At 36.1% G+C, this 20,939-nt stretch overlaps 1 protein-coding gene across 13 annotated transcripts in view; it reads left to right on the top strand.

Moving 5' to 3' along the window:
• LOC117342172 (misshapen-like kinase 1) overlaps positions 1 to 20,939 on the top strand; it is a 116,771-nt gene that overhangs the window by 9,353 nt on the left and 86,479 nt on the right. For 6 of the 13 annotated variants that reach the window (XM_033904196.1, XM_033904187.1, XM_033904186.1 and 3 more), the window contains exons 3-19: positions 2,333 to 2,389; positions 3,703 to 3,747; positions 4,308 to 4,388; positions 4,869 to 4,917; positions 6,746 to 6,807; positions 7,868 to 7,958; positions 8,384 to 8,456; positions 8,996 to 9,053; positions 9,451 to 9,505; positions 10,504 to 10,582; positions 10,992 to 11,161; positions 12,259 to 12,340; positions 12,740 to 13,086; positions 16,167 to 16,211; positions 18,477 to 18,571; positions 19,174 to 19,194; positions 20,323 to 20,489. In XM_033904196.1, the coding sequence (XP_033760087.1) occupies positions 2,333 to 2,389; positions 3,703 to 3,747; positions 4,308 to 4,388; positions 4,869 to 4,917; positions 6,746 to 6,807; positions 7,868 to 7,958; positions 8,384 to 8,456; positions 8,996 to 9,053; positions 9,451 to 9,505; positions 10,504 to 10,582; positions 10,992 to 11,161; positions 12,259 to 12,340; positions 12,740 to 13,086; positions 16,167 to 16,211; positions 18,477 to 18,571; positions 19,174 to 19,194; positions 20,323 to 20,489 (1,577 nt within the window). The remainder of the gene's footprint in view (positions 1 to 2,332; positions 2,390 to 3,702; positions 3,748 to 4,307; positions 4,389 to 4,868; positions 4,918 to 6,745; positions 6,808 to 7,867; positions 7,959 to 8,383; positions 8,457 to 8,995; positions 9,054 to 9,450; positions 9,506 to 10,503; positions 10,583 to 10,991; positions 11,162 to 12,258; positions 12,341 to 12,739; positions 13,087 to 16,166; positions 16,212 to 18,476; positions 18,572 to 19,173; positions 19,195 to 20,322; positions 20,490 to 20,939) is intronic. The other 7 variants (XM_033904185.1, XM_033904192.1, XM_033904191.1 and 4 more) reach the window with 7 other exon arrangements.

The raw sequence follows: 20,939 nt of genomic DNA, 5'->3' as shown, positions 1-20,939 counted from the left end.
TATTTCAGTGCATTGCTATATTACGCGTAAATAATCAGTAATTGTTTTGAGAGGTGATAGGGGCAGGCTGTATAATAATTTATGTAATGATTATCCACTTGGTGTCTGATGTTGATGAGACATTTTGTCTTTTATTTTTAACATTCCATCTATGAAATTATTAGGAAAGAATGTTTTTTGGTTTGGCCTGTTTGAAATGCATGCATATAAATAAAATATAGATATCTGGCTCTAGATGAAACATTGATTATGGCTAATATGTTCTCAGCAAGTTTTCATTAATTTAATGATTAATCTGCTTTATTTCTGGTTAGGAAAAAAAATCTTTGAAAGCTAAGGTAAAAATAATTATCTGGACTATTAAAATACTATCATGATAGTTTGTTTTTGCCGCAGTCGCTTAAATTTATTTAAAGTGATTCAGGGATTTGTTTTGCTGAATATATCATGAACTCTTTGGAAATTTCCAACAGTACTTAATTATATTTCTCTTTGATTATAAATTTATAAAGTTATAGCCTAAGTGCCATTGATGCTTCTGTATAGCGAAGTCCTTTACTGCCTATAGGCACCGCGGCATGTTCTAGATTTAAACAGCAGTCGAATGATGAAGATTTTACAACTGTTTCCCCATTTGGCTAGTAATCACATGCCATTTACACATGGCTAGAAGCTTCTTCAAAATTAAAAATTTGACAGGTGCCGCGACTGTTCTTCACTGCTCGAAGTCTGTATCAACTGTCTGTATCGACTGTACGTTTTATCTCAGTACATATACTACTCTAGGTAGATGAAGATGTATGGCAATGGTACGATAGCTAGCTCAGGGTGCGAGCATGATGAAGAGATACAAGGGATTCCTTCTAACCACAGCTGTATATATTAAATTGTAGACTATTTCAAATTCCTCATCTGTGTATACAGTGGCAGAGTACTAGGTGGAAAATTAACGAGTACAGTGAACTTTTTACACCTAATCTGCTGGCTAAATCTGAAGCTGTATATTCCACCAGAATGTTTGTACCAACCAAAGGCACTAGTGCCAAAACCCTCTTTATCATAGATCTGGTTCAGTATTACAGTATGTCGTGGTTTTCGTAATTTTTTGTCACGGTCTGAATCATTCATTGAAACCATAATTAGGTACCATATGATATGCTTGAAAATTTCTATATTTAATATATATTTAACTTTTTATGCCCCTGCCATGACACGGGGGTGGGGGGGGGGGGGGGGGGGGGGGGTGGGGGTGGGGGGTCATATAGCTCTAGTGTTGCCCATGTCTGTCCTGTCCCGTGGCATCCCGTCCTGTGGTGTCCTGTCCCGTCCTATCCTGATGTTATGTACCCTGTGAATCTCAGGAACTGCTGCTGCAATCCTCACCAAACTGTGTTTCAGGGTGTCAAGTGGCAGCGGGGGCATTAAGTAATTAAAAGACATGTAATTAATTAAGTATTACTATATATATCCTGCAGTAGGCCCATGCTTGTGACCGCTTTTATGCCCCCGCCATAAAATTCGGGGCATATAGTGTTGCCCATGTCTGTCTCATTCCATATTGTGTCCCATCCCGATTCAATTTTAATCCCTAGCTAGCAATTTCATTCTTTGACAGATTTTCATCAAACTTAATTCTGACATCATTAATATTGTGTTTCAGGATTCCAAGGCCTAAGCCATCATCACAGGTCACTGTTGCTAAATATAGAAAATCATTAAATGTTTCAATCAACACCTAGCAACTACATTCTTTCAAAGATTTTCATCAAACTTTATACAAAGGTTGATTTTGAGTACACATCCAATGTTGTGTTTCGGGGTGTCAAGTCGCAGTGGGGCATTTATGTCTTACAGACATTTTCTAGTTTGTCTTTCATTAATTGGTAGCACTAGTACTATTTCAGAACATCATACTGCAAACTCTACTGGTGAATAGTCTGCTAATCACTGCTGTCTAATTGACATCTTCAGAAAGCATCTTTAATTAATTAAATGCTGCTTTTTGCAATTGACCTCTGACCTTCAAAATCTTATTCCATGCATGGTTGTCACCATTATTAGTTTGTTTGAGGGATTTTGATCAAACTTCACACAGTGATAAAGGATCATGATATTACTGTACAAGTTCCAGTTTCAGGGATTCTTGAAAAATTAAGGTCAAGTTCGCTATTACAATTTTTATGTGGGGCCAATACGGGACATACATTGCTTTAGCAATTCTCAGTATGCTTGTTCATATTTCAGCATTGATAACATATTTTTTCCAAAATACACATAAAAATCTTTGAAGGTTTCATTTTGTCAGAGAATATAACGAGATGTGTAATTTCAGGGTCGCCATACCAAGACAGGACAGTTGGCTGCCATCAAAGTAATGAACGTCACAGAGGTAAGGGAGATGACAAAGTTTATTTACCTTAGATACTACCTTAAAAGATACATACATCATTATTACATATAGGCCAAAACAAATTGATCATAGGGTAACTGTTTCTGGAAAATTTGTTGAAATTCCCAACTTTATATTTGTTAATTAATGCACAAATCTATTTATAGATTGTTTTAATGCACAAATCTATTTATAGATTGTTTTAATGCACACATCTATTTATAGATTGTTTTGATGCACACATCTATTTATAGATTGTTTTAATGCACAAATCTATTTATAGATTGTTTTGATGCACACATCTATTTATAGATTGTTTTATTAGTCCCCTACGAGTGAAGTGAGGGGCACTAAAGATTTTCCTCTCAATCTGTCTTTTATGTATGTACATAAAGCCAAAGTTTGTCAGCACGCTCTATATACCGTATTTGACCTAATAAGGGCGCCTACCCTAATAAGGGCGCCCCTACCTTTTTTCAAGGAAATAAATCTATGACTGAGTGTCAAAATGGTGTTAAAAAGTAATAATTCATGTGAAATATTTTACTACTTATGTGTTCAATTTTCTTCAGCAAATTAAGTAACTGGAACACATGTTTTTGCCACATTTTGTGTATTCCTACAGGCTACATATGACATGTCAGTGCAAAGTTCTCAGCACCCAAAACTAAACACACAAATAATAACTTACCATCTTTATTTGAAGATAAAGTAAAGACTTCATTCTTGTTGATAAATAACTTTTGTTCAGAACAGAAAGCTAGTAAAAGACATTGTAAATCAATTATTAGGTCAAAGAAAACGATGTCTGATATGATCTGGGAAATCACCTGTTTCTATAAATAGAACACAAAAGAGTTCCATTTGAACATTAATGGTGGAACACACGTTCTCTGGTCTAAAGATCAGCTGGCATGGTTTACAAGTTTACAGGAGTATTCAAGTGATGTTTAAGCTTAATATATGATAATGAATAGATATCTTCATCTGGAATATTTTTATGACTGAATATTTTACCGTTTCCACAACCTTGGGTATTCTGCTATAAGGTATAGTCTGTTTCATAAAACTTCAGAATAACTAATCTTAATAAGGGCGCCCCCACTGTCATTTACCCGCGCCCTGCGCCCTTATTAGGTCAAATACGGTATATATAGTGGCTTCATTATTTGAGGGATTTCATTCAAACTTCACACAATGATAAAGGACATAATATCATAGACAAGATGGAGTTTCAGGGTTTTTAGGTCAAGGTCAAGGTCACCAATACTATTTTAAGAGAATCTCTTAACCTTTATATTTTCTATTTGCAGGATGAAGAAGAGGAAATCAAATTGGAAATAAATGTTTTGAAAAAAGTGAGTTAATTGACATCCGCATGTATTATATTGACAGGGATGATTGACAGCCATATACAGATCTAAATCTATACAAGTTACACTGCTTAAAGAAATACATTGAATTTTTGTCATGCTGTGAATTAACATTAAGAAAATTTGATCATGAGATATAATTTGAATTCCAACAAAATACCAACTGTATATAATCAGTGCGACAAAACCTAGCAACGTTGGCAGGAAATCGGTAGCTGATATAATGCTATAAACAAAGAGAGTATAAGTGTCAAGGTGTAGATTTCTAAGAAATATAGGTCAAGGTCATTGATCCCAGTTTTCCACTGATGAAGATTTATGTGTATTTTTTTTGAGAAGTACATTTTGTTTGATACATAAAAAATCCTGTATTTCTGTTTTGGAATCATGATCATGAATTTCTGTTTTGGAATCATGATCGTGAAGCAATTGTAGATATGGGAGTTACAACATCAATTTTGAGAAAATCCTACAATATAGACTTGTGTTATGAAGCTTGGCTCTACTATGACCTTAAATGTATATATTTGTTTATTTTATTTCAGTTCTCAAATCACAGAAATATTGCTACTTACTATGGTGCTTTTATAAAGAAGAGCCCTCCCGGGAAAGACGACCAGCTATGGGTAAAATCAGTATAATTTATAACGTCATGCTAGCTGGCCTGTTTCATCATGTAATACCAATCGTATCAGAAAAATATACTGCTAATGTACATGTTTTGGCGGTTATCTTATTTTAGCATTTTTCGCACTGGAAGCATTCTGCTAAATTGTCATTGGGCTTTATATAATTGTAGTTTATCTACATTGGTTTCTATGGCAACCATTGTTGGTGCACTAATCCATCATTCTGCTAATCTGTTTAATTTGGTTTTACACTAAAGTTGAGTGCATCAAATTTAGTTCATGTACAGTATAGAATGACGCTTGTAACAAAATCACCATGACATCATGACATTGTGTAATTGTGTTGTTGAAACAGTTCAGTCAGAATGACCTGTTTTATATGGATAGATATGTAGCCCAATATTTATTTCTTCATGAATATGAGTTACATGAAAACAAAATCTTACACATGATAATGTAATATTGTCTGTATTCCAGCTGGTTATGGAGTTCTGTGGAGCCGGTTCTGTCACAGATCTAGTCAAAGGTTTGTATACATAGCTGTAAGATACATATAGATATTGGACCGGGGTTCGATTCCTGTGTCGTATACATATGTACATAGAGATATTTGACCGGGATTCGATTCCTATGTCACAGATCTAGACAAAGATTTGTATACACAAATATTACGCACACACACACACACATATATATATTATAGATAATTGACTTGGGCTAGATTCCTGTGTCACAGATCTAGTCAGCAATTTGTATACACCAGATATTTTACAAAATCATTGAAGGTGTGTCTGCATGGTATTCTAGTTCTCATTAAAGGTGATCAGCAGTAACGGGTAGTTTAATCTGGTAGTTTTTTTCTACCAACTCTGACTTTTCCTTAAAAACTTATTTCTGAAATTGGTGTTCAAGTGCAATGTGTGCTTATTAGGTTGAATCTGAAGAAAGATAAGAGTAAATATTTCTGGTTCATACCTGGGTATGAAGGATGGAAATATTTTACCCTAGAGGTCACAAATAATTATGTTGTAAAACTCTTGGCAGAGCCCCAGGTTTGAACACATTTTGTGAGTCCTCACGCATAATATCCCTAGCTTATATCTGCAAATAAGCCCCTATCCCACAAATAAGCACAAATAAGGGAGAGTCTCAAAATGTAGGGAGGGTCACAAAATATAGGAAGAATCTCTGAATGTAATTAGAATCTGAAAAGTTCAAGGGAGAATATCAAAATGTAGGGTGGGGGGGGGGGATCTTAAAATGTGTGCGTGTGTGTGTGGGGGGGGGGGGATCTCAAAATGTAGGGGGGATCTCAAAATGTAGGGGGGGGGTCTCAAAATGTAGGGGGGGTCTCAAAATGTAGGGGGGATCTTAAAATGTAGGGGGGATCTCAAAATGTAGGGGGGGGGGGTCTCAAAATGTAGGGGGGGTCTCAAAATGTAGGGGGGGATCTCAAAATGTAGGGGGGGTCTCAAAATGTAGGGGGGGGGGTCTCAAAATGTAGGGGGGGATCTCAAAATGTAGGGGAGATCTCAAAATGTAGGGGGGATCTCAAAATGTAGGGGGGGATCTCAAAATGTAGGGGGGATCTCAAAATGTAGGGGGGATCTCAAAATGTAGGGGGGGGATCTCAAAATGTAGGGGGGATCTCAAAATGTGGGGGGGATCTCAAAATGTAGGGGGGATCTCAAAATGTAGGGGGGGATCTCAAAATGTAGGGGGGGATCTCAAAATGTAGGGGGGGGGATCTCAAAATGTAGGGGGGATCTCAAAATGTAGGGGGGGGATCTCAAAATGTAGGGGAGATCTCAAAATGTAGGGGGGATCTCAAAATGTAGGGGGGGATCTCAAAATGTAGGGGAGATCTCAAAATGTAGGGGGGGATCTCAAAATGTGGGGGGGATCTCAAAATGTAGGGGGGGATCTCAAAATGTAGGGGGGGATCTCAAAATGTAGGGGGGGATCTCAAAATGTAGGTGGGGGATCTCAAAATGTAGGGGGGGATCTCAAAATGTAGGGGGGGGGATCTCAAAATGTAGGGGGGGATCTCAAAATGTAGGGGAATATCAAAATATAGGGATAATATCAAAATGTAGGGATAATATCAAAATGTAGGGGGGGATCTCAAATATAGGGGGGGGGGGGGGGATCTCAAAATATAGGGGGGGATCTCAAAATGTAAGGGGATCTCAAAATGTAAGGGGATCTCAAAATGTTAGGGGATCTCAAAATATAGGGATAATATCAAAATGTAGGGAGGATTTCAAATTGTTCTTCATTCTCTACGATTAATGTGAGTTAGTTTAGTTGCCGAAGCACGTAACATTTGATGTATTCATACTGCTATTTTACAGCCACGAAGGGGAACTCATTGAAGGAGGAGTGGATCGCCTACATTGCCAGAGAAATCCTTCGGGTAAGTAGTGCAAGATGTACTCGTGTTAAATTATCCCCTCTACTTATTGTTACATTTCTTTGAAAACTTTCAGTGAAATCTTTCACTTAGGTGGCCGGGGTTTGATTCCCCAATCAGACATAGGTGACCGGGGTTTGATTCCCAAATCGGACATAAGTGACCGGGGTTTGATTCTCCAATCAGACATAGGTGACCGGGGTATGATCCTCCAATCGGACATAGGTGACTGGGGTATGATCCTCCAATCGGACAGGTGACCGGGGTATGATCCTCCAATCTGACATAGGTGACCGGGTTATGATCCTCCAATCGGACATAGGTGGCCGGGGTATTATCCTCCAATCGGACATAGGTGACCGGGGTATGATCCTCCAATCAGACATAGGTGACCGAGGTTTGATTCTCCAATCAGACATAAGTGACCGAGGTTAGATTCCCCAATCTGACATAGGTAGCCGGGGTTTGATTCTCCAATCTGACATAGGTGACCGGGTTATGATCCTCCAATCGGACATAGGTGACCGGGGTATGATCCTCCAATCAGACATAGGTGACCGAGGTTTGATTCTCCAATCGGACATGAAAAGGTATGGGGGTCACCTGTCCAACCAGCCCCGGGTACTCCAGTTTCCTTCCACAGTAAGACCCTCACATACTCCCATCTGGGCCAACAAGAGTGTCTAATATCTGTTAATTTCTTTACAGTTATTTTGAAATAAATGAAGTTTCTTGTTGTTGATAACTAACTCTTTACAGATTGGTTGATGACAGGTGTTAGATTTAAGAATCTAAACATATTTAAGAATAACTTGAATTTTCCCCTGTTAAGAATCTAAACATATTTAAGAATAATTGAATTTTCCTCTGCTCCTGTCGAAGAAATGGCTTATTGTCAATCAAGTTATGATAGAATCTACCTAACATAAATGGGGTTCAATGGGAGAGAGGTCATAGTAAGTGTTTAATTAAAAAAAAAAAAGATCTAAACTAGAATTTAAAAGAGATGTTTTTAAATCAGTATTTCGTACCTGTAATGTTTATTTGTGTATGCTCGTTTCAGGGACTTGCTCATTTACACGGAAACAAGGTCATACACAGAGATATCAAGGGTCAGAATGTTCTACTGACGGACAACGCCGAAGTCAAGCTTGGTGAGCGTACAATATCAATACAGACAAGTTCGGATGATAAAAAACAGGATTTAGTATATAGAGTACAAAATAAAATTAAAAAAACAATAATATGTATTTCACTGACATTTTTTTATTTTTTTTTCTGTGAATCTGAAAATGTTTAAAAGCTGATCTTAAATGATTTAATGATGAATTTCCTGTTCTTTTGAAAATGGTTGCTGTACGTACCAGTACATCATGATTAAACAGGAAGTTACCAGTCTCCTATTTATACACAAAAGGTCAGAATATGTTATAAGCTTCAGGATATTAAATGAATATTTTTAACAAAATCGTGTAAGAGTATTTGTGTGTTAGAGACAAAACATTGCTAGTCTGTAATGTAATATTTCTCTTAGACCTCCAAACATAAGATTAACATAATAACTAATTTTCTGTTGCAGTTGACTTCGGTGTGAGCGCCCAGCTCGATAAAACAATTGGTAGAAGAAATACATTTATAGGGACGCCATATTGGTAAGATTTGGATTTCAGATTAATTGTTTTGTAGATATTATAAGTATTATATAATGGATATGTGACAGATTAAAAATCTAATCGAAGCTCCTCTATTTGAGACGAGCAATTTTATACTTATATCAAAATCTTATCAACCAAATTTTCAACAATTGTTTGCTGTTTTAGAAAACTGTTTATGATGAAATATTTACTTTAACCTTGTAGGTTAGCAAAATTTTGATGGAGAAAAAAATGTATATTGTTTATTTGTTTCTCCTGTTTCAGATTGTTTTTGTAAAAACAATAAATTCCAATTTCATCATTTATAGATTAGCTAAAATTATCAATGAGGGAGAGGTTAGAAAGATTATTTCAGAGACCCCCACCACTTATTGTATATGAAAAAATGTTTAGTACAATGTATTAGGAATACAGGAAATATAGAGCTTTACTTCACCACTGTTCAAATTAACAAGTGCCTCTCATCCCTCCCACACAGTAAAAAAAAACACATTGATATATCAATATTTAATATAATGTTTCTGTTTGATTGACAGGATGGCTCCTGAAGTTATAGCCTGTGATGAAAATCCTGATGCGACATATGACAACAGGGTTTGTATAATTCTGTGATAACCTCATTAATGGGTACTCTGATAATGATGCAAAAATAAGACATTTTGAAGATTGTTTATTTTCAATAACCTGAAACAATGTTAGTATATTGAAACAATAGGAAAATAATTTTTAAAGATGTTTATTTTCAATAACCTGAAACAATGTTAGTATATTGAAACAATAGGAAAATAATTTTTAAAGAAAAATATTTTATTATGAAAGGTTCGGGGAATTGGTTTTATTAGATTAAGAAAATATTTTGATGTGCTGTGTCAAGAGGCTGTCAAATGGGTTGTACATAAAGCTGTTTATGATCATTAGAACATTTATTTTGATTTGAAAGATATTTTGTGTATTTTTTTTCAATAATATCAATGACACTTATTGTTTACAGAGTGACCTCTGGTCATTAGGAATTACATCTATTGAATGTGCGGAGGGAAAACCACGTAAGTTTACAACCTCACAAACAACTGTCTGACTACGGCAGGAATCCATTTTAACAGTTTGGCCAATATATATTTAAATTGTCACAAATCAGTGAAATTTGACACCTTTTTAAGATGTTTTTCAGTTTTTGCTTTATCTGTTTGTTGCAGAGTTATGCCCCTTTACTTGAAAAACTTTTTTGTAGCAAAATATTTTTTGGTGATTGGTTTATATTACTGTAGTGTATAAATTATTTTCATTTTCTGTTTCGAAGGAAAACTCTGAAGGATTCTGAAAAGGAAACTAGGTTTTTCTTTTGTAGAATTTGTTTAGAGGGAACAATTCCACATGTTGGCATAAATACAGGATCTCAAATGAGTTTTCATTTCATGTGACATTTTATGAAATGAGTCCTAGAAATTTTAAATTTTTGCAAGCCTTGGCTAACAACAATTAAAACTTCAAGATGAGTTTCATTAAAACTGAAAACTCATGTAAGATACCTTTGAAATTACTCAGAAAACATCCGTTTGACAGATTTTAAAATAAAAATATGGAGTTCTTACTAAGATACCTTTGAAATTACTCAGAAAACATCCGTTTGACAGATTTTAAAATAAAAATATGGAGTTCTTACTAAGATACCTTTGAAATTACTCAGAAAACATCCGTTTGACAGATTTTAAAATAAAAATATGGAGTTCTTACTAAGACGAAGACAGCTATTTTATTGCACCATTCACAATTCATGTCATTGTCCATATTAAGACATCACAATTTCTTACTTACACAGCCAATGGAAAACGCTCCATGGTAAATTACACTAGTGACAAATGCAAAAATGTTACACAGGCAAATTCACTGGATAACAGGCCAGTTATGTGATATATCAGAAATATTTCAGGAAGCCTTTTGGTATGTTGTATTTGATGAAATTTTAGAATTTTAATTCTCTGTTTCAGCCCTTTGTGTACGTTGTATTTGATGGAAGTTTTAGAATTTAAATTCTCTGTTTCAGCTCTTTGTGATATGCACCCTATGAGGGCCTTGTTTCTCATACCACGCAATCAACCTCCACGATTAAAGTCCTCTAAATGGTAAGACTTTCGACGTCTTTGTTTTCACTTCGTAATTTTCAGCTTAATCACTTTGTAACTAAGGGATTTGTTTAGTCCCTAGATATTTGTTTAACATAGGGACCACAAAAAAGATTACGCAAAATATAAGTTTGATTATGATTTAATTTTGGTGTGGACAGATCTATCAAATTTATTTGAATATTTCTTCCAGATTTTCAAACTTTAATTTTTCTCTGTGTGTATAATAATCATTTGAATATTTTCTTCAGATTTTCAAGTTTAAAATCTTAGTATTTTTTGTATGTGATTTTTATTTAAACACGTCCTTCAGATTTTCAAACAAATTTGTTGCTGAAATGACATTTATTCTCAAAAATCTCAAAATTTTTCAAAAAATTTGTTTATAATACATTTCTCATTTCAACAGGTCCTCCAGATTTTCAAACTTTGTAGAGACTTGTCTAATGAAAGATTACACACAGAGACCCAACACAGAACAACTGTTAAAACACACATTTATTAAAGACCAGCCGACAGAACGACAGGTCCGAATACAGCTCAAAGACCACATTGACCGACACAAGAAGAACAAACGACGTAAGTGGTACCTTGATAACTTATCGTTGATCGAAGAAAATATAATGTTGGATATATATATGATTTCTTTGAAGACTGAAATCATTTTTTGGTTGAAAAAAAGAAAAGAAATCTTCATCACAAATTTTTGTCTCAATTGAGAGATTTTTTAAATGAATTCTATTAATATTATTTATTTAGTATGTTTTATTCTTAAACCTGGGTTGATTATGAGATAATTATTTGTAATAAGCAACAGAATGTTTGAATTTAATTAAATAACGAATTCAAAATCTCCAGTTTTGAAATACTTTCCAAACTCAATCTTCAGTTTTTCATTTCTGACCCCTCGACAGGTCGGTATGAATGAGGAATATTATGGCATTGTAACGATGAGTTACTCATTTATCATGTGTGCATGGGCTGCAATGCTTTGTAGAAATGTCACAAATATTTGTGACGTACCAAAAGTATTTGTGGCGGAGAGTGCAGATATCACCCTTAATTTTATATTGTTTTGTAATTATATCGGATAAATCGGATGTATCGCTGTATATGTATATAATTTCCTTATTTACATAACCTTTGTCCAATTCTTTTGGTTTTTTTTTAAATTGTTTAAAATGAATCATTTGGATCTCAAATGCATTCCAACTACATTTGATTTTGAAAAGAAAAGATTCTTTGAAGCTTGTTTGAAAAAATTCTTGCAAAATGGGAATTGATAAGAAATCCTAATATATGAAAAACAAATAAAATAGTAATTTTAAATTGGTTTCTTTTTGGATCAAAGTTCTTGTGTTTTAGGTGTTAATAAAAAATCTTTTTTACATGAAAACAAATAGAATGATTTATTTTGTGTCTACTCTGTGTGAATTTATCTGTTCAGAAATGAAGAAAGATACAATGTAAAATTTTATCTAAAATGGAGTTCGTAATGAGTGTTAATTAAGTAATTAGGAATGCCAAAGAGATATGTATTTTGTGTTTACATTCTCTTTAAAATATTGGTATAATAAGTTAATGTGATTGTGTGATTATTTTTTAAAACATTCTTTCCAGTCGATGATCATAAGTTGATGTGATTGTGTAATTATTTTTTAAAATATTGTTTCCAGTCGACGATCACGATACAGAATATGAATATGAAGGCAGTGACAATGAAGAAGAGGAGGATAACGCCATGCCAGGAGAACCAAGGTTTGTCACCCCACGAAAGTGGTAGAATTTACACAAGGACTTAAGTTTTACCAACCTCCATCAGGACTAAAATCATTGATCTGCTATAAGAAGGACCCAACTTTTATCAACCTCCTTTAGGACTAGAATTTATTGACATGCTGTAAGGAGGACCTAAGTTTATGAACCTGCTTTCATGCCTTAAGTGAGGGGGGGGGGGGGGGGGGGGGGGGGTCCAAGTTTTATCTACCCAACTAAGTTCTACAAGGTTTTTGTAGCAAGATAGTTTTTGCAGCGAAGTGAAATGAAATGAAAGTATGTTTATTTCTGTAATATCCAGTAACACAAACTTGACAAGCCTAACCCTCAGATTTAATGTTGAATGAAATTGTTACAACATCAACGTATTTTCGTTTTCAGTTCTATATTACAAATACCTGGCGAGTCTACATTAAAACGCAACTTCCAGCTTATCCAACAACGAGAAGGCCGCCAGCCTAATGCACGACCCCCGCCTCAGCAACAAGCAAAACAGCACAAGGATCATCGTCATGGTCAAGGTCAAGGTCATCACCATCATCAAGGTCATCATCATCAAGGTCACCATGGCCATCCCCAGCAACAGAATCGTGGAGCCCCACACTCGGGTCAACACCGGCCTCCATCTTCCCATCATGCTTGGCCAGTATCCAGTCACTTCCAGGCACAGCCAATCCCTGTCGTTCAGCAAATGCCTAAACAAGTCCCCAAACAGTCCCAGTATATAGGTAAGTTGTGTCCCCAAACAGTCCCAGTATATAGGTAAGTCGTGTCCCCAAACAGTCCCAGTATATAGGTAAGTCTTGTCCCCAAACAGTCCCAGTATATAGGTAAGTTGTGTCCCCAAACAGTCCCAGTATATAGGTAAGTTGTGTCCCCAAACAGTCCCAGTATATAGGTAAGTCTTGTCCCCAAACAGTCCCAGTATATAGGTGAGTCGTGTCCCCAAACCGTCCCAGTATATAGGTAAGTCGTGTCCCCCAACAGTCCCAGTATATAGGTAAGTCTTGTCCCCAAACAGTCCCAGTATATAGGTAAGTTGTGTCCCCAAACAGTCCCAGTATATAGGTAAGTCATGTCCCCAAACAGTCCCAGTATATAGGTAAGTCTTGTCCCCAAACAGTCCCAGTATATAGGTAAGTCTTGTCCCCCAACAGTCCCAGTATATAGGTAAGTCTTGTCCCCAAACAGTCCCAGTATATAGGTAAGTCTTGTCCCCCAACAGTCCCAGTATATAGGTAAGTTGTGTCCCCAAACAGTCCCAGTATATAGGTAAGTCATGTCCCCTAACAGTCCCAGTATATAGGTAAGTCGTGTCCCCAAACAGTCCCAGTATATAGGTAAGTCATGTCCCCCAACAGTCCCAGTATATAGGTAAGTTGTGTCCCCCAACAGTCCCAGTATATAGGTAAGTTGTGTCCCCAAACAGTCCCAGTATATAGGTAAGTTGTGTCCCCAAACAGTCCCAGTATATAGGTAAGTTGTGTCCCCAAACAGTCCCAGTATATAGGTAAGTCTTGTCCCCAAACAGTCCCAGTATATAGGTAAGTCCTGTCCCCAAACAGTCCCAGTATATAGGTAAGTTGTGTCCCCAAACAGTCCCAGTATATAGGTAAGTTGTGTCCCCAAACAGTCCCAGTATATAGGTAAGACTTGTCCCCAAACAGTCCCAGTATATAGGTAAGTTGTGTCCCAAACAGTTCCAGTATGTCCCAAACAGTCCCAGTATATAGGTAAGTTGTGTCCCCAAACAGTCCCAGTATATAGGTAAGTTGTGTCCCCAAACAGTCCCAGTATATAGGTAAGACTTGTCCCCCAACAGTCCCAGTGTATAGGTAAGTCATGTCCCCAAACAGTCCCAGTATATAGGTAAGTTGTGTCCCCCAACAGTCCCAGTATATAGGTAAGTCTTGTCCCCAAACAGTCCCAGTATATAGGTAAGTCTTGTCCCCAAACAGTCCCAGTATATAGGTAAGACTTGTCCCCCAACAGTCCCAGTATATAGGTAAGTCATGTCCCCAAACAGTCCCAGTGTATAGGTAAGTCATGTCCCCCAACAGTCCCAGTATATAGGTAAGTCATGTCCCCAAACAGTCCCAGTATATAGGTAAGTCATGTCCCCAAACCGTCCCAGTATATAGGTAAGTCGTGTCCCCCAACAGTCCCAATATATAGGTAAGTCTTGTCCCCAAACAGTCCCAGTGTAAAGGTAAGTCTTGTCCCCAAACAGTCCCAGTATATAGGTACTTAATCAACAAGTGTTTGGGGCGGAGTGGGAATCAGGGTGGATTGTGGAGTGGGGGTATTAGTCAGCCATCCTGGTGACAGTTCTAGTCTTAATCAACAAGTGTTTGGGGCGGAGTGGGAATCAGGGTGGATTGTGGAGTGGGGGTATTAGTCAGCCATCCTGGTGACAGTTCTAGTCTTAATCAACAAGTGTTTGGGGTGGAGTGGGAATCAGGGTGGATTGTGGAGTAGGGGGGTATTAGTCAGCCATCCTGGTGACAGTTCTAGTCTTAATCAACAAGTGTTTGGGGTGGAGTGGGAATCAGGGTGGATTGTGGAGTGGGGGTATTAGTCAGCCATCCTGGTGACAGTTCTAGTCTTAATCAACAAGTGTTTGGGGTGGAGTGGGAATCAGGGTGGATTGTGGAGTAGGGGGGTATTAGTCAGCCATCCTGGTGACAGTTCTAGTCTTAATCAACAAGTGTTTGGGGTGGAGTGGGAATCAGGGTGGATTGTGGAGTGGGGGTATTAGTCAGCCATCCTTGTGACAGTTCTAGTCTTAATCAACAAGTGTTTGGGGCGGAGTGGGAATCAGGGTGGATTGTGGAGTAGGGGGGTATTATAGTCAGCCAGTCTGTAGTGCCTTTCTTCTTGTTTTCCTCTTTCATGTCCGATCATTTTCTATGCATAAGAGTTTTTTGTTTTCTTAAACCATGAAATAAGGATAGATTTGGAGTAGGAACCTGTAAATATTCCTCATTTCCAACCTTTGATTTTCAAGACAAAATTTTTTGTCACATCAGAGTATTGGTGACGTTTAAGGATCCTGACAATTTCGTTTCTGTAGCATGGTGTGATTAATTGTATACGACTAGCATGTTGTTAAACTTACTGTGGGTACTAATTTATCTTTTGCTATTTTTTTCTGAAAGATGTTCTGGATCAGCAACTTTAAATTTTTTTTTTTTTTCAAAATGTGACTTGCGACTCCCTAACTTTATTAGGGGAGTAACATAAAATTTGAGATCCCTTGGATAACGGTGAAGTTTGTCATTTTCGTTTGAAATAGTCACCATTATCATTTTATTAGAATTTTTTATTCACAAAAATGTAAAATGAAGATTCATGACTTCAGTAGAAAGTTTTTGTTTGATGCTGTTCGAAAAAATCTCCGATTGAATTCTGGTGTGGAAAATTTTGAAAAAATCTCCGATTGAATTCTGGTGGGAAAAATCTCAGATAAAATTCTTCTTAATATACACTTGCATGTCAACCTGAGTTTTAATCGAGGCATAATTATGATGCCGATTTTTATTATATACTATACAGGGCATGATTCTCGATATGAAAACCCTGATAATATGTGAGCTTGGCTTTGTCTATAATAACTATAATCCAATGCTACGTTTTGACAATTTGCATCCTTCCGACAATTTATATACATGATCGCCATGGCCGAGTGTATGAATCGTACAGTATAACATCTATATACATATATATATTATGTTTGATGATGAACGCATTCCACTGGCTGTATTTAACCTTTGACCTCATGCTCTTTTTTGACCTTCCTTTCTTCTAGAAGAGGAGGATGAGGATGATGATGATGAAAATGATGATGATGAAGGTGACTGTTTGCACAGATTAGATAAAACCCTCCCCTGGTTTGACCTCTGACCTCCTATCACTGCTATATCTAGCTTGTCTTTGTATATATACAGTTGGCCTAGCGGTTTGAATAAAGTTGATCTTTCTTATTCAGCTTTCATCAATTTTGCTGCAGTTTGGTGAATTATCTTCTGTCAGGAAATGTATATCCTTTTCCAGAAATATAGATGGACATTGAAAGACTTTTATTTTGAAATATATGTAAAATTCCTGTAATGTTATGAATTTTTCTAACAAAATTTTAGATATAAATACAAAATAGCAATATTGATACTTACAGAGTAGCTAGGTTACACTCATGTTTTAAACATTTTTTTTGTTTAAGAAGTATATAACTCTTTATACAATAAACCTGTCTATACTGACCTTTCTCTAATCTGGGTCACTGTCCATACCAGCCTTGATATTGATTTTCTGTATTTTCTTCTGAATCATATTGTATGAAGAATTTCACTAAATTTGACTTTTTTTTATAAATAAATAATCTGAAATATACTTGCTGAGTATGAATAGACAGACTAAATTATGCTACTTTGATTCAGCTTCATCATTTTCAATATCCCCATAAAAGTAACATTTAGTTAATAATATTGAAGAAGTATAAAGATTCCAATTCTGTATCATTATTTTAAATATCCCAATAGAAGTTACAAGTAAATGATATTGTATAAAGATTCCAATTAGCAAAAAAAAAATGTTTACGCGGCAGACAAATTGATGACAGCTTTAAAAAGATACAACTCCTCATCAATGTGGATGCATGGTTCACTTCTGGAATAGTGGAAGGGTGCTTGTGTTGGTTGTGGAGATTTTATAAAATTAGCTGTAGAATGGATATAATTTTTAGTTTTTTGATAAAATGGAATGGTGCTTTTGTATGAAAATGGTTGTAATTTTTTAGTTTTCTGAGGAAAAAAAATTGCGCTTGCGATGGTAATATAGTTGTGTTTGTCGACCGACAGGTAGTGCCCCCTGGTGTTAGTGCTTAGAACTTTACTACAGCGAACTAGCGGAATGTGCATTATTTCATTTGGTGTAATGAGCTTGTGAAATTTATTTTATTGAGTTAGAAGTGTAGTCTCCAATCTCCAGTAACTTATAGTAATTTTGATACAATTTTTTTTTTGTAATATTATTATTTTTTTTATTAGAGACTTTTTGTGGTATATATGTATCTATATATACTTGCTTTTTTGCATTTTAGTATGTAGAAAGTTTAATTGAGATAGGATTTTATTATTTATCGAATATTTCAGCATAGTGTTACATTTTATTGCGATTAAGACGAGGCTGCGTCAGCCTCAGTATCAGTGCTTATTAGTGGTTGAAGGGTTTGCATGTTATATATTCTACAGCACGTATTTACATATTTTTATCTCATATCAAATATTACCCCTATAACTTGTCAACGCCTCCCGGAATGTTGTTTCTAAATGTCTGCATGCTAACCTGCATATGGATTAGTTTTAGGTTATATTATACCAAATTCTGTGAAAAAAATTAGAAAATTATTAAGAATATGACATTACTGGCTGAAAAATATCAATACTATTTTTTATATAAATTAATAAGCTTATTTAATCATTTGAAGCTCAAATTAGGTATTCTGAAGAGAAATTTTGTTATTATTATGTATTTTAAAATATTAACGGATCATGTTAATGAATTAATCAGTATTAAAAAAGTGCCTAAAATTTAAACCCCAATATCTTATTTATAGTAAGAAATGAGAGAGCTTTTAGCAATTATTTGAATTTCTTGACAAGTTTTTCATTGAAAATAATTTCACTCAATATACTTGATTGCTGATATGTTTATCCTTATTAATCAAATTTCTTTAGATAAGAAACATTTTTCAAATGTGTTCTGTCGAGAACTGCGACGGAAGTTTACATTTGATTGACAGCCCTGGTGTTTTACCCTGTAACAGTGTGCTGTGTGGAGTAACTTTGATCATTTTCTTGATTTTCACTGACATTGATGTGCTAACAAGCCTTCCTTTGGTATTGTAATAACCCACTTAAACTTTGAATCAAAATTTATAAATAATTATAAAATGGATCGTATTCAATGACTTTTATGACTTGACATGTTATATGACATGTTTACTGTAAAAAGATTCACCATAAACTGCTGTCAGTTAGTCTGACGTGCAGGAATGTTTATTTTGACATTTATTTAAACATTAAAATATCTTTTAAATGTGTTGACCGTCTTGTTTCAGTAGTTCAAGATAATCGGCCGCAAAGTTCCAAACATCCCCATATTCCCGGGGACTCGCGGAATCCAGGATTTCGAGGTCCTGTTCAAAAACCAGAGGTAAGAAACTACTTGTTAAAAACATGTTTTAAAATCTGTGAAACTTTTCCGTACTGAATTTGGATATTGTAGTGTTTCTATTATCAGGGCTGTATTTAAACTGGGGTAAGGATAGGACATCTTCTGTCCTGGGTTAGTGATTTCTCTCTGAACAGCCAGATATGTTTTAATGTAAATAAAGGTGACATGACATATTTATCCATAAATAAACCTTAAATTCTCCACAAATAAGCCCTCTTCTTCATTTTTGCTAAATCAATCATCAATTTTTAAGATATTATAGTAAGTAAAAAGTAGTTCACAAATTACCTCTTTCAAAACTTAAACATTGAACTTTTGAATTTAGAGAGGAGTTTATTTGAGGACAAATATAGTACTGCATCCGAATACAATATTACCTTATACTACCAGTGTAAATTGTACTTCATAATGATTTCAATTTTCTATTCTTCATAATTTCCTGTTTTAATTCTTACTTCTTATGTGATTCTAAAATTCATAATCAATGCTCAACAGAAATTCACAGAAAATTGTCTACAATCTTCCTAAAATACCTTTCTGTTTTTTGCGTGCTAACAAATTTGTTAATCCGGTGGCTACAGTTGGCATGGCAACAGTGTTTGGTAAGTACGGTATGTGTTGCAAGTCTTCGAGTGGACAGACTTCGTAGGGCAAGATTTTGATTGGCCAGATTTTGGGTGGCCAGATTTTGATTGGCCAGATTTTGAATGGCCAGATTTTGAGTGGCCAGATTTTGATTGGCCAGAATTTGATTAGCCAGATTTTGGGTGGCCAGATTTTGATTGGCCAGATTTTGAATGGCCAGATTTTGATTGGCCAGATTTTGGGTGGCCTGATTTGGATTGGCCAGATTTGGATTGGCCGAATTTGGAAGGCCTGATTCCTGTTTCCTTTCAGAACACCATTAAATTCAGATACAACAGATGTGTATTGTCTAGATCTAGTTGACTTCTTGTAGCCTATACAATTTTGTCAAGAGAATGATTTCTATTAAACAACCATATAGAAGTACAGGCTGTTTTTTTTTGTGTAAATTTGAATTGTCCAAAAGGATCGGCCTTTGTGTTAATTTTGGATCCCGTAACTTTAGCCAAAGTGAGTGTACTGATAAAGCAATTAGGGTAAAGTGTCCTGCCGAAGGACACGATCACGACAGCACAGACATGTTTCTCAGCTTCTTGAGAAATACAAACTGACACGGATAGGGAGAGTCGAACCACACACCTCAGATCTTCACCTGAGCTTATGTGGCAAGCGCTCTACCTGATTGAGCTATCTCAGGCCCTTGAAATGTATGATGACATATCATAACGGGCAAGAGAAGTGAAAGGGTGAAAAAACTGTTGAAGAAATATTTCCCAGTTTAATGTTATTTATATCCTGGAATTTCATCCTACTGTAGTCGTGTGGAGTAAGCAGTATTAAACATTTCTATACTGCTGTTGTTGCTGTAGATAAAGGCTATATCCTCAGTTGTACTCATGTTTGATGCTGGCAATATCGATTCTGATGACCTCAGACAATATTACATTGTTGTTTGTCCAAGATCTGTCAGTAGATGTCTGTTACTATTGACACAGGATTTTGATGTCAGTAAATATCTTTCTGTTGACACAGGGTTTTGATGTCAGTAACTATCTTTCTGTTGACACAGGATTTTGATGTCAGTTAATATATCTTTCTGTTGACACCGGATCTTGATGTCAGTAAACATCTTTCTGTTGACACAGGATCTGGATGCCCTGGCAGCTCAGCTAAACGAGTTAGGTGGGGCAGAAGAGAGGCGTGCCCAGAAGGTGATTGTAGTGGATGATGATGACGATGAAGAGGAAGAGGAAGAGGATAACACCGTCAACAGAGATGGTACATTACTGGCATCGGAGCCGGCCAGACCTATGTAAGTATAGACGTTAGAGATGTTACATTACTGGTGTCGGGGTCGGTCAGACCTATGTAAGTATAGACGTTAGAGATGGTACATTACTGGCATCGGAGCCGGCCAGACCTATGTAAGTATAGACATTAGAGATGTTACATTGTTGGGGTCGGCCAGACCTATGTAAGTATAGACAATAGAGATGGTACATTGTTGGGGTCGGCCAGACCTATGTAAGTATAGACAATAGAGATGGTACATTGTTGGGGTCGGCCAGACCTATGTAAGTATAGACAATAGAGATGGTACATTACTGGTGTCGGGGTCGGCCAGACCTATGTAAGTATAGACAGTAGAGATGTTACATTACTGGTGTCGGGGTCAGTCAGACCTATGTAGGTATAGACCGTAGAGATGTTACATTACTGGTGTCGGGGTCGGCCAGACCTATGTAAGTATAGACAGTAGAGA

This window comes from Pecten maximus, chromosome 14, assembly GCF_902652985.1.
Source record: "Pecten maximus chromosome 14, xPecMax1.1, whole genome shotgun sequence".
Taxonomy (NCBI): domain Eukaryota; kingdom Metazoa; phylum Mollusca; class Bivalvia; order Pectinida; family Pectinidae; genus Pecten; species Pecten maximus.
Note: the sequence above shows the minus strand (reverse complement) of the source record. Positions and strands in the feature narration are given on the sequence as shown.